Here is a 14,695-nt window from a genome sequence, read left to right on the forward strand (position 1 = left end):
GTGAAGGGTCGTGAGCCAGGCTCATAAAAATGTATTGCTGTTGCAATGTGAAACTTAAGGAAAAAGAACACGGGTCATTTTGACATTAGGTTGCTTAAGAACTTTGTTATAAGCTCTGAGAGAAGTTCAGTCTGTTTTTTACATGAAAAGAAGCATTTGTATTGTGTTAATTGCGTAACGATAAAAACCTGAGATGTGTTAATTTGTTGAAGAGGAATGGATTAGGCTGGAGAGAAGGATACTTTGACACTGAAAGATGAGATGTCCTTCTTTCATAGGAAAAAGAGGAGATTTTCAAGGTCTAATCGCACAATAAGGATTTTGATAACATAATGTAAAGTCGCTGTGACCTGACTGACTCATAAATATAAACAATTTTATGTACAGCAATACAACAACATACCCATTATCATATTTGGCTTGATTAATATGTAAACAGGATGACTTGGATTATTAAAGGTCATTTTTCAAGAATGGATCTTGAAAAATCCTTGATAGCCTCTGGTTATCAGTTTGCTCAGTTAAACTAAAGAAGCCATGATAACCTTGACACCTTTATGAGATATATGAGCTCCCTCCAACTCCAGAACCACAGCAGCAATATGTGCACTTGGTGAAGAGGGGCAGGCTCCTCCTTATGCTCCAATAGTTTGAAAAATAGGAAAAAATCAACTGTCACCAAGTTCTGACAGTTTAATAACATGGTGAAACAAGTACTTTTGAGATAAGCTTTTCTACTTCAAAAGCTAAGTCAAAATTTCAGACGATGTTAAGCTGTTTGTGAAAACCTGCATCATTAATTTGGTCAGAATAGCAACAGTCCTTTCCAACCTCAAATTCATGATGCACAAATTCAAAAATTAATATTAAGGCACAGCAGTGATCTGGAAACGCCTTCCTCGTTAGCTCAAATGAATATGTGTGACAGGTGCTCTTCCATGCCAAAACACAGATGACCTGAATTTTTGCAGCTTGGTTACAAATTCTTGAAATTTGTGGTCTTAATTCCACAAATCCTGTTTCTGGTTTGAACATGCTAGTCCAGTCCTCACATCTTCACCTCTTACAGCCTCACTTGAGTACCATAAATACACAGTATCAAGCATAGAAAATAGCATTTCAGCATAATACTAGTAAAAACCTAAATCTATTCCAGTATGTCTGATAACCTGTTTTCACCAAGAAACAGAAATAATGCATAACCCTGAGGTCTGTGTTTGAAGAAAAGCTACAGTGAATCTCAACAGAGAAAAAAATGCAATATCCAGAATTATCCTGAGGTTGTGCATTTGGATATGTTGTTTGTGTAGGATTATCCTCTTCAAATAAAATGTCAATTTAATCAATAGTAAATTGAGCTGAAAACAACACACAGCTTTGAAAACATTTCAGGAAGACATCCAATATTTTTGGGACTCAAGCCAACAGCAATGGAATGAACAGAAGGTAGCGTAGGTGGGGTAAATGGGGCCTAGCTGCTGCCTCATCAAGTGCTTATAACAGTCAAACCCATATAACAATCTATTAAAAACATATCTGGGGACTCATTTAGTAGCTGACATCCCACATGGACTTTCCTCACGTATCTTTTGTCAAACGTTTTAATTGTTCCTCACGTTTCAGACTCACCGGTCCTTTCCCGTCTCCCTCTTGAACACCGCATCGCAGTAACTCATGCGCTTCTCCGTGGTCACGTAGATTTTGGCAGTTGGGTAGCTGTCAACAGTTTTCTTCAGCATGTTGTACACAATGCCATTTCCATCCCTCCTCATGTTCCGAAAAGGACCCCAGATCACGTAAACGGTGCTGTTGGTTTCTTTGAAAAAGTACTCGGGATTCTTGAGCAGGAGAGGCACACTTGTGTGAGAGACCACTCTTACGGTGGTCCTCTTCCCAACATCTTCCTCATAGCCCTTTGTGGGAGCATTGTTCATCCTCCAGATGCAGGAGGACTTGTCTATCTCAGTGCCCACCCTCTGGCCAGCCATCTGTCCCGAGTTTGAAACAATGGCACAGAGGTCACAGTCAAGTTGTAGAGGCTGGAAGACAGGAAACAATAATTTATATTGCAAGTTTTCCTCTGTAAAACATAAAGATTCAGAAAATTCAGTTTAAAGAAAAACAGGTACAGTACAACAAATGGATAATAATGCTTCTCTTTAAAAAAACAAAACCACAATCCCCCCATGGCAGAGCTGCTAAAAAACTCTACCACTGCAAATGCAAACCTTTTCAATGAAATGGGCAGTTCCAATCTTTGCCTTTGTTCCCACTTTGCAAAGTCAACTATACAGATAATAATTCCTTTTTCCCCTCTAAATGTTACTCTTTTCACCAAAAAAAACAAGGAAATAAAGAAACAGTAGAAAGCAATATTTAGATCAATGGCTTCTCTTTTAACAAGGTGTTGCCAGCAATAGGAAAAAACCTACTAAAAAAGTAATGCTGGAAGTTTAACTGTACATTAACTATGTTTGTGTCTGAAAGAACAGTTCCCAAATTTCTGACAGAAGTCAAATGCAAAATGTATCTCTAAAAAGCAATGGAATAGTATGAAAATCCTGCAGCTGGAAAGGAGATGTGGACAGAGAAGATGTTGTTTTCTCCAGAGAGTTGTTATGATCCATCGAAAATGAGAGGCAGAGGGACTGGTGACACCTGAACTAGGAACTTAATCCTGAGAAAACTATAATCAAAGACAGTATTTTGTTACCATGTTCTAGGGTGCTATTACTCCAGTATGAATCGAAAATAGAAAAAGATAATCTAACAAAGATATAAGGACCTATCCGATGCTCCATTTGTCAGAGTATAAAGAGTAAATCTCTTTTCATTGTTTTGTACCTACAGACTAAAAGGAAATGCCCTCTATTTAAATTGGATTGTATAAAGAGTTCAGTTAGAAATTGAAATCAAATGAAAACTAGACCCATCACAAAAAAACCTTACAGGAGATCATCTAGGTCAGAGATAACCTACAATATTTTGTGTGGTCACAGACTTGATCCTCTGTCATGCTCACAATTGGGAGGCAGTGACCTCAGTTTAGTATTTTTTCACGTTCATTGAACATTTACTCTGACAGGATGCTAGGTGCTTTTCTGATCAGTCTTGTGGTTATTTCTCTTCAAAATCAAACCTCATTTAACTGATGTGGATGAAATGCCTGCCTACATTTGACCACTATAACCCTAGGATGCAATTGCTGACAATAAAATGAATTCTTTGATAAGGGGGAATAATGCAAGGACAAGAGACAAATATCTTAAGAAAGCCAAACTGTAAGAGCTAAAATATATCATTTTTGTGTGACAAATATTGTACTGAATTAAGGTGCACCCTGCGCAACTTGTGCAGTAAACCTTACAATTTCAAAGCTTTGATTTCTCTGTTTTGATTGATTTGATTTTGTTATGTGGCTGGTTCAGGAAAACATTCTTTCCTAAATCAGTAGCTAAAGATTCCTGATTGAATACAAAAGCATTGTCAATGTTTCCTTTACAGAAAACCATGCATTTTTTATAGCTGGTATAGCTTTAGAGAGTTGTCCTGCATGGCTCTCTGACAGCAGGGATGAAATCCCAGGAGATGCAGTTGAATGCAGCAGCCTTTCTGTTTGCTGCTTACTTACAGAAATTCTCTCTAAGATACATTATGAGGACATGGCTGGGTGACCTAAACAAATCCATGAGCATTACTCATATTCTAGCATGAAGTGAATAGTTACAGACCCAGCAGATTAATTTATAGCTTTCAGGCTAAACTTTCAAACTAACAAATGCTGAATATGAAACTGCTAGATAGGAAAAGCCAATTTGGTCAACAATCTGGTTCCATTTAAATTTGTCTCATCCTCAGAGCTGCTTTTTCACTAAATTCTTCCTTCTCCATTTAAATGGAGCTGCTCTCTTAAATTTAGAATTGTTTGAATTTCCTCACCTTAGAAATGCATTGCGCATTTTCTATTCACTGAGTGCAACTGTTCTGCTTGAATAAGCTGAGTACACTCACTCCTGCAACTGTGTCCCCTGGTTTTCTAGCTCTTTTGTTGTGATTCATTTATCTTGTTCCAATTTATAAAGTGCTTTCATAATACTGCATGCCTACAATAGGTCAACATATAATCTGCTCTTCTTGAACAGAGTCAGAGGCTAACCCCCTCCCACCTCTATCTCACAATAAATATTTTTCACAATGCTGAGATTTTACATGTCCCAGTATCCACATTTCCCAACAGAGATCCCAGACAGAGTTAGAAGACTGACACCCATGACAGATATTCCAGTGAATCCAGAATCACCCACTGCCTTCATCACCTTTTTGCATCATATCTCCCTCAACATATGAGAAAACACACATCAATATTCACTCACTGAGCCCCATATGGAGACAGGCCACCAGTTTGTGGTGTTGGTTTGCAAGTGTCACAGATGAGAAGGGTGGTTTCAGTGACACACATGAATCCACATACAATACAAATGGGTCTGCCAGCCAGTCCTGGCTGCCCTCTCCTCTGCAGAGAGGGCCCAGCAGCAGTGGGACTGAAACAGACTGGCAGGACCACACTGAAACTTGTGCTGTTACTGCTTTTCCTCTGTGGACCCAGAAAATCAGGCCAAGGTTCACCTCTCACAATATCTTCATTCACTTGCATCATAGGTACATGAGTTAAAGACAAAAACATCAAGAACCATTCAGGTTTTCTTCTCTTGTCATGTACTTACTTATCCCATCTCTAAACACCAAGGGGGCTGAGCTATTATTGCTGCTAGAAAATTGCTAAATTTTTTGCTGACCAGAAGGATGTAGAAGACCTCAGCAGAGCAGCTGGGTATGGTTCTGACAAACAGTCCCATCTTTTTCCTGAATGATACATTGTAACTGTTGAGGAACACTTATATTTTAATCAGTAAAGAAAATGAAATGTCTGACCTTTCCATTTCCTGTGCAAGCTTACAGACAATAGAAAAGATAATTAAAAGTGTGAATTAGAACTCGCAAAACAGTGCCATTTCTCTAGCAGAGAGAAATAGCTGTGTAATGAAGGTCACTTATCAAACAGTTCTAGTTATTAAATCTTTGCATTTAGCACTGAAGTGGCTTCACAGAATCAAAGGTCAAATCATTAAATAACAAAATCAGCCAGAATTAGAAAAGGTCACAAGCAAATCCAACTAAAGTAGGTCACAAAACATGATTCTCTTCCACACAGGATTTCATTATTTGGAAAATTGCTTACTGTCCAAATTTGACAACACCCCCAGCATTTCCAGTGTCTCCACCAGGAGACTGAAATTCCAGCTACAGAACCATTTGTATGGGTGGATTTCCCAGTGGCACAGATCTTGGATCACCGAGTTTCCCAGCCACAGCCCTGCACATCTGCTGAGGTCCCTGTGGGGATGATCTCAGGCCAGGTCTCTGAAACACAGGATAAGGTCTGGACAAACAGACACACGCCAAGCTCTGGTCTCAGCTGAGACTGCCAGATTCGCTCCCCAGCTGGTCCAAACCCAGCTCAGGATCTCTGCAGATGGAATCTCCACTAATGAAAAGCTGAATTTCTCTTGTGGCTCCTTAGCACTGTGGACTGGCGGTGCGCTCTCTCCAGCCACCAACTGTTCCACTCTGAATCCCACAACTAATCACACAGATAGTTAGGAAACTCACACTAAACTTTCTCAATTGTTACTTTAACAATATGATTGTAATTTTGTAAATTGGACGCAATGCCCATTCACTACATAATGAGGCAATTATTAGCAGCTTGCCACATATTAATTTGCTCTTTTAATGTTGAAACAAATGAGATCTTTTCTTATAATCATCCTATTTGAGTGAATTCTAACAAAGCCGATTGAACAAAGCTCCAGAGAGACTTTCTTTATTTCAATGCCATTTATTCTTCTACTCTTCTTGGATGTCTTTAGAGTTTCAGAGGATACAACATTTATAATGATGCCAATAGGGAATAGATTTTGCCTTTATTCTTCTCGATGTTCTTTTCAGGTCTTTGAAATGAAAGGTACAAGAGAGGCATTAACCGTCTGGCATTGTTTTTATTGCTTTCCTCTACTTTGCAAGCAAAAAATGTATTTTAATTTTTTCTGTGTTTCAGTGATTAAACAAGCTAGTTTTATCTACACTTACTCAATTTCTTCAGACCTCTGACTGGGAGAAAAGACTTGCCAAGCTTCTCTAGGAAAAAATTCAGAACGTTAAAAGAAAAGAAAGATAGTATTTGTGCATTCACCCAGCAAGAACTACCAAATTAGTACAGCACTGTATCTAACTTACATTATATTACTAACATCAAGCAAAAAATTATAAAAATTATAAAAATGACTGATTACCCTGAGTTTGCGTTTGTTCCCTCTTCCGCCCTATGGCAGTATTGTGGGTTTTTTTAACTTCAGTAGTTGATTTTGGTCCTATCCCTCAGCACCATATTCCAGCAAACATCTCTGTCTTCATAAAATTTAATGTTAAGATTTCATAAAGATTTTACCATTTTGACATTATTTTGAAATAACCCCAACGTCAACATGCATCCATTTTCAAATAAATAGAACATGATCTGCTTCTTCATAAGACTGTTCCTGAGACTCAAGTGCCTGGAATATTTTATTTAGATGAATGGCACTGATACATACATGAGTTCTAGCAGAAAGTTTTTATTTAAATTGAAGGAATTGGAAGGGAGTGCACAGGAGGTACATAATGGGACTAACCTTACAGCAGGAGACTGAATAAATAACCGTATTTAAAAGTCTTTCTATATACACTGACCCAGTTGTTAGAGAACTGTTTGATTTGCAGCTCTGGTTACAGCTCCTTAAAGGGGCTGTACCAGCCCTTTACCTGAACAAGCATCTTGTGGATTCCTCATGTCAGTGGTAACAAGACAGAAAAACAAAGGCAGCTCGGATTTTGAGCAGAGGTTGAAACTTGTAGGCCAAAATCACCCATCCCATCTAAACTTTCAACCAGCAAGTGTATTTTTGAAACATTTTAGTTTTCTTTCTCATGGAAAGGAAAAAAAAAAACCAAAGCAGAAACTCAAACCTTCCAAACACAAATCACAGTGCAAAGTGATGCAGTGTCATCTTTCTCACTTTTGAGACGGCTCCAGACAATTCCATGCCAGCTCCTACCTCTTTCAAGACACAGCACAGCAAATGCTCACCAGAATGTTGTTGATTTTGCTGCTCTTACTGGGAACAATACAGGCAGCTTTGAAACAAAGCAAGAATTAAGTACATCTCATGATACCAAGACCCGAAAACTAAATGCCTCAAATATACGTGAGAAAACTCTGAGTAGAAATAATCAAGTATGTAACCTATAAAGAATAAAACCAGGTCTTGATACATATTTGAGGTATTTTCCACTACTTCATTATATAGCAAAAATTGAGAAGTCAAAGATCATACCTCTCATGATAATCTGATAAAACAAAATTTACTAAAATTGAATAAAAGCCATGTCCAGCCTGATCAAAATATCTTGACTTTCTATTTTTAAAAAATTGTATTTAATAGTTTTCTAAAATAGAGTTAAAATGCTCTCCCAATTGAACATTTTTCTTTGCTATGAAAAGGTGAAAGAATGGGAGTTCATATTAACAAAACAGTCCCTTTCACTTTTTTCATTTTTCTTGATTTCCAGCTGAAACTTTATGGAAACTGACACCTTTTAAATAAGTCTACACTAGTATTTTCTTCTGGAATAATAAACTATTGGAACACTTGATAGCTCTATTGGTAAAAAAGGCTTAAAAATACAAAGGTGGCAGGGAGTAAATAAGAACAGGAGAAACTGTTCTGCCTCTGCATGGAGGGTTAATGAAGGAAGGAAGCTGCCAGATTCAGGCCTTCAAGTACAACAGAAAGACCCAGGAGAGGCAGAGCTCAGAGGACTGATGGTCAACAGCTCTGAAGGGCTTAGGGCACTGAGAGAGAGGCAGGTGAAGAAAGTTTTGCCCTAAGGCATTTCCTGAAGGATGTGAAGACCTGTCCTGCATGTGCACTCTCAGTCAGCCTGCAGAAGACCCATTTTCGTTTGTGTCTCACGCTCCTGGCAAACTGCCCTGTCCCTAGGCAGGATGGCAGAAGGGACGTGCTCTTATTTACATGAATGTCACAGAAGGGGAAGGAAATACATGGAAAGAACACACAGAAGAGAAGAGAGAACAGAAAAAATTTCAGACACCTGTAAAAGGGCAAAATGTAGTTTAGTGTTAAAAGGGAAACATGTAAGGGGAAGAAGGATTTGAGAAAAAAACTGATATATATAGCTGAGAAGATAAACCCTGATGTTCGGGGATGCAATCCAGCAAAGAAGAATCAGAACTCCTGAAGTTACAAACTAACTGTTGTGAAGAAAACTTAATCAGACATGTCAATCAAATAATTTAGGAATGAAGAGACAGAGAGAAAAGCTTTTGTTATTACACTGCAACTGCCCAAGTAGAAAACGGATGAAAATGGATATATTCAGTCTAGTATATAGTACTATAGTTTGTAGGTAACCAGAAACCCTGACATCCCTACGCATGCAGATGTCTGCACCTTCAGATCCACACAATGAACACCTCTGAACTGGAAGAAAAGCAGATATCTCTGGCATAGATATTGAAAAAATCAGCATAAAGAGACAAGAACACCCAAGAACATATGTGGAAATGCTCCTGTCAAACACTGTTGAGGACTGAATTGTTATGGAAGGGAGGCAAACTCCATCATGCACACCCTACGCAGACAAGTTCATGAAGCAGGCACTAAAACAGCATTCACTCTGAAAAACAGCCTATGAAAAAATTAGCTTCACAGCTGAAAAAAATGGAAAACCACACAAACAACATCAGTTCTAGAGTATTCCTGACTTCATCCCAGAGGTTTAGCTGATGACCATAAATAACCAGAATGTTTGTGACACTTCATCTATCACCCATTTACAAACACGCAGGCTTTAAAATATCATGACTTTGTAATAGTTCAAAAGCCGGGAATTCTTCCAAGCAAATACTGCCCGCAGAATGCTGAACCCAGTAGGTCATTTATCTTAACATCCACCACATTGTTCGCCTGCCCTCAGTACTACGTGATGACTCCCGAATTTTGTGCACAACAGTTACTGGAAAAACACCATGTAAACCAGACACTGTCCATCAAACAGCATAAAGAGTACAACACAAGGTGATCCTAACAATGGCACTCTGCTGCAGAACTGTATTTGCAACATTACATTTGCTACCAGCAAAACATGTCACTTGATTCAGCAGGTTATTGGTATCACAATATTTAACTCTAATTTATCTTCTGCAATTCTCCACATCACATTTCTTTTCTGCTTTTTACATTTAGTAATAAGGAAGATAACAATTGTTTCTTCTCTATACAGAAATATTTGCTCAGCAAACAATACAAACCACCAGGAGGCAAAATGTCACAACTCAAGGAGACATAAAAGGGAGGAATGTCCTGTTAGCACATGGGCTGAATAGCCAATGAAACTCAGTACAAAAGGACAAAAACAATTTTTCACACCCAATAACGTGTAGCAGAGGGAACATGTAACACATAATCCTTCCTTACAGTGTGGACTCTAGAAAGACATCCTTGACAGCAACCAAGGCCAAAAGAACTCTATCCACAAAAACTGTTTTTTTCCTTTGCAAGTAATAGTAAAGTATCTCTGCAAAAAAATTAATGGGAATTCCTACAGTGAAGATGCCCACTGGAAGACTATGTCTAAGGAATTCTCTGTCACATATGGAAAACATGAGTTGCTCTAACCGTTGACTTTAATTTGTATTTATTATAAATACCCGCAGATGGCGGTAAAGTATATAATGTATACAGCAGATTTGTTCCAAGTTTGCTTTCTCTAATAACCTCCCATTATCAGCACTCACCATTAATCATGGACCATTATCTAGGAACTTAGTTGGCTGAATCACAGATGCAGTAATGCCTGTAAGGCCTCTAATCTAAATACATTTGAAAAAATTAGACTCACAAATAAACTAGGGGAGTTCTAATATGAAGTTTACAACTTATTTCAGGTCAATTTATTTGGGATTTGATATGGGGAAACAACATCAAGGTAGGCAGCAAAAACTGTCAGAAAAACTTCCTTGTATTAAACCCCTCTCCTTCTTTACCATGAAAACCCACCTAACAGGCTGGAAGCCTAACCTCTAATTTATTTTGGTTCCATGCTGTCTAGACCTATTATTTAATTTTGTCTCTCTTGGTGGTCTATCTGACAAATTATTTGTATGCATGGACGGAAAGTGATAAGCTAAAATGCTAATTATCCATTTTTTTCTGAAATTAAAAGAATTAGAATATCCATGCCAGGAATAAGAATAAGGTTTATTATAATAGCTTTAAAACCAGTGGCATTTTTTCATTTGACAAAATAAGCTTTAAGAAGCTTTCTAAGTCCAGTGTTTTTAATTGCAGGATGCCTTATCTAAAAGAGACTACACAGTTACTTTTGGCCACATTTATTTGCTTTCACTAGTACATTGGCAATATTTGCAGTACTACCCTATGACTGTCAACTGTAAAAATGTTCCAAATTTTCTCTAAAAATGTAATTTCAGATTAAAATTTCACTTAGAAAGCCTCAGTCCAAAAAAAATTGTTTGAAATATCTTCTACTTTAAAATCATAAAATTATTTCAGTTTCAGAAAGATACAGGATTAATTCATCATTTTATCAGACACCTGAAATTTCAAACGCTATAGCAACGGGCTCTAGGACAAAAATTTAAAATATCAGAAAGTTTAATTTAAAGGATTAGAAAGTTCTGCTTAAATTATTAGTCAGATGTGTTTTTCATTTTCTTAAGTCATTAAAGAAAGCTACTGAAGCATAGCTGCATATTTTAAAACTTTTAAGTTTAAGGTCTGTTTCAAAAGAAAAAAAAATCACTGTACATATACTCTCTTCTGATTGCATTTGCATCATTGCCTTGGTGCATATGTCCACTAAACACCTTTCAATCAGTGCAGATTTCATGCAGACAACAGTTTGAATCATGGACTAACAACATCTGCAGTAACTCAGTACGTGGAAACTCAAGTGGAAACCACTGGGGTTAAGTGACTTATTTACATTATTTACAATGGAAAGATCTTTGTGTCAGTTCTCCTTACTCATGGAGCTCGACAGGACAGCTCCTGCCACATCCCAAACAGCCCCATTTACCCCTCAAGTAAAAGCCTTTGCTGGAGAAAAGCCCCTGATCTCAAGTGGCCTCTGCCAAACCTTACTGAAGTCAAGGGCCTTGTGCAGGTCTGCGCATCCTCAGCACAGAGCTCAAACCAAACTGAGCCTGAGGTGCTGAGTAACACATACACACACAAATGAGCTGGTAAGTTATGAGGTGAAACATGCTAGAAGCAATTGCAAAACAAAATCTTATTAAAAGATGAAAACAATAAACCCTATCAATCTTTTCTCCACTACATAGTCTGGCCTGACTGTGACATAGTTGCAAGATAATAAACAAGACTACTTCCAAAATGGGTATTTATAATCATATTGCTCTTCTAACCATAATTTAAATTTTTAAGAGAGGAATTAATTTTTAGTACTTCATACATCTTCAAAAGAGAAATACCACTGCAATGTACCTATTGACTTTGTGGGTAAATCTATGGCACATTCATTGCCTCCATTACAGCTAAAAGTAAAACTCCACTGACATGACTGCGACTTCATGGAGACTTCACCTAACATAGGAATTTTGGGAAGAGAAATCTGCATTTGCACTTCATGGATGGACAAGATTACAGAATCATGGTGCTACTCCTTTGCTTGGGCAGCAGCAGAGGCCTTTCAGCCGTGATTCAGCTTCAGCCCACGAAAAGGATGCAGAGTGCTTTCTTGATATAAGTTACCTGCTCACAAAGCCAGAACACAGTGCTCCTTCTCTGTGTGTGAGCACACACACTGATGTTCTGGGCTGCATGGACTTCCCTGGTCCCTACTGAAACAATTCCCTGCCCCAAGTCCATCTCTGGGATGGAAGCCTTGGAGGCCGTGCTGGCTTCCATGCTGGCCTCACATTCTACATTTCCACTCTGCTTGTGAGTGCACAGAGCTTGTGTAGGTTCTTTTGTTTTGTTCTTTTAGACTGTTGACTTTAATGTAGCTTGTGATTCCTAGTGCTTCCAAGGACAGCAATGACAGCAGGATCTTTGAAACTTCAAAAGCAATCTTAAAGGTCAACACCTAAACTCATCAGTGGCTCTGTAACTCACACTGATGCAGCAATGACTACCAGGCTCTGACAAAACAGCATCTTGGGGAGAGCAACTTGAAAAAGAAAATCAGAGCCCTCTGAGAGGATCTGCCTGCTGTGGCTTGCTGGCACTATGAGTATGGCAAAATACATCTCAGCTGAGGGCCTGGAAAGATAAGAAGTCATGGAGTATTGAGAACTGCCTGCTAAGCAAACAAGTTGTGCCTCTCCTTTCGTCCTTCTGGAGCAATGCTGCTCCATGCTACAGGCTCTGCTGCACCTCAAGATACCAACAGCTCCCAGCTGCACACTGGGAACCGAGAGGGGAAGTTCAACCTCACACAAAGCTGGGGTGAGGGACTCAGGGATGCCGCTGAGTAAGAAAAAATAATCAGCTTAAGTCAAATAATTATAAAATAATCATCCAAAGGAAATGAAGAGGTGTCCAGGTTACAGCTTATGCTGAGGGAAAGCATAGAAATAACATTTCTTTATTTCTATGAACAGTATACAAGAGAAGACTTTTCCATGCTCAACATTAGCTCTATGTTCTCATTTGCTTAGCGACTTTAAAAAAAGCGCATACATGTACATATGTATTAACAACATCAAAAGGAGCAAGCCAGAGGGATGGAGGGTCTAGATTACGTATTAATTTAACTCTAAGAAAATATTTACAAAGCAAATGTGGAAGTTTTGGCATCCCCTCTCTCTGAGTCATACAACTGTAGAATTATAGATGCAGCACGAAGAGGTTTGTGCGTGTCTGTGTTTAGCTGCCCCATCATACACGGTATCAGACATTCATAGTGTTCTCATGGCTACAAAAGACCAAGGCAGATGAGCTTGGGGAAAAAAAAAACCTGATGGACTATATATATCCCATTAAAAAAGAATTCTTTTTTCAAGGAAAGCACTTTTATGACAGAGGGCAATTAAGCTTTGAAAAAGGTGCCCAAAGGAGCCTTTGTTCCTAGAGATTTTCAAAGCTTGAAGAGGCAGAGACCTGACCTAACCTTGATGTTACTCCTATTTATAGTTGATATTGGACAAGATGGTGTCCAGAGGTTATTTCCAACATACTTTTTTCCAGTAATTCTATAGTTCTATCACTATGAAGAACCAAGGGGAAGCTCAATGAATTTTAATGAAAAAGACAGCACACATTTTTAATAATGAGGACTATTCAATGCCTAGGGAACTACTTTTTTAGAAATAACTCAGAATGACAACAAAATATTGAAAATTGAATAATTAGTGAAAAATTATTCTTTTTTTTTTTTTTGTCTGTTCTTGGTTCTTTCTACTGCCTGTCACACACAAAATCATGCAAAACACAGGAGAGAGAAACATTCCTAAAATGAAAATGGGCTAAAGATTTGATCTGCATGTCCTATGAGAATCCTGCACAGAACCTACACCTAATAAATCTTATTCCAGATAAAATATTATTAGGCAGAGTTGCAAGACTGGAATCCAGACTGACTACACGTTCATTCCAGCTGGTTGTGGCACAGGGTACGGACAGGGAACATGGTGCAATTTCCCTCCTGGCATGAGTGAACCAGCACCTGGACCGCTAAAAGGGCTGTATCCAATAGACCACTACTTTGTAGGTGTTTGTGGAGAAAGCTGAGTTTATTGAGTCTTCCTCACAGGTCTGCTTTCTAACGCTGTTAGCAGTGAATAGAAAGTGATAAACACAATGCCATACCTGGCCAAAGGAGTTTTTGCTACTCCTTTTAGCTCCACTAACCAAGAGTGGTGCCCTCTTCACCAGTACTGGGACATGGCTGAGATGCAGAAGTAGTGGCTCAACTGGACTCCAGGGAGAAGAGGGGTAAAAAGAAAGAAAAAGCCCCACTGATCCAGAATGAATAGCTCTTTTTCAGAACAGAAATTTAAACTGCTGCCATGTGCTAGTGTCCACTGAGCAGTAAGCCTGTGGCTTCACAGGCTGAGACAGGGGGAGGCATGACGAGGAGAGCTATGTTCTAAGAAATCAAATGCACATTACATTCCAGAGAAATGGGGAAAACTCCCATACCATCAGACCTTCAAAATTCCATCTATAAAACAGCAGAATTATAGTGGCTACAAAATAGGATACTGAAAATCAATTCTGAAAAAGTACATCATAGGTAAATACTGTATTTATCCCCTCCTCTTGTTTGCAGCAGCAAAATAAATGCTGACTCTGTCACAAGACCCTTGCAAAAATCCTGCAGACCCCGTTTTTCAAAAGAGCAATAATTAAAAAATAAAGTCCTGTGGTGTTTTTCCTCTATGAGCCCTGTTTATGAATTCATAGCACAGCATGAAGGTTATTAAAATCCCATATGTGAGAACCACACACGGCACAAGGAGATATGAATTGGCATTCCACAGAGATAATGCTATCTAATGGGCAAAACAAGGAGCATGACTCCATTCTTC

The 14,695-nt window shown here is 38.6% G+C and overlaps 1 protein-coding gene across 1 annotated transcript in view; it reads right to left on the reverse strand.

Annotated features, from left to right (window-relative positions):
• The window catches only part of ST6GALNAC3 (ST6 N-acetylgalactosaminide alpha-2,6-sialyltransferase 3), a 207,996-nt gene that overhangs the window by 67,084 nt on the left and 126,217 nt on the right, over positions 1–14,695 (reverse strand). Inside the window, exon 3 of the mRNA XM_054286063.1 lies at positions 1,630–2,039. Coding sequence (XP_054142038.1) covers positions 1,630–2,039 — 410 coding nt within the window. The remainder of the gene's footprint in view (positions 1–1,629; positions 2,040–14,695) is intronic.

This window comes from Melozone crissalis, unplaced genomic scaffold (assembly GCF_028551555.1).
Source record: "Melozone crissalis strain CALT ecotype California unplaced genomic scaffold, PUWL_Pcris_2 ptg000045l_1, whole genome shotgun sequence".
Taxonomy (NCBI): Eukaryota; Metazoa; Chordata; class Aves; order Passeriformes; family Passerellidae; genus Melozone; species Melozone crissalis.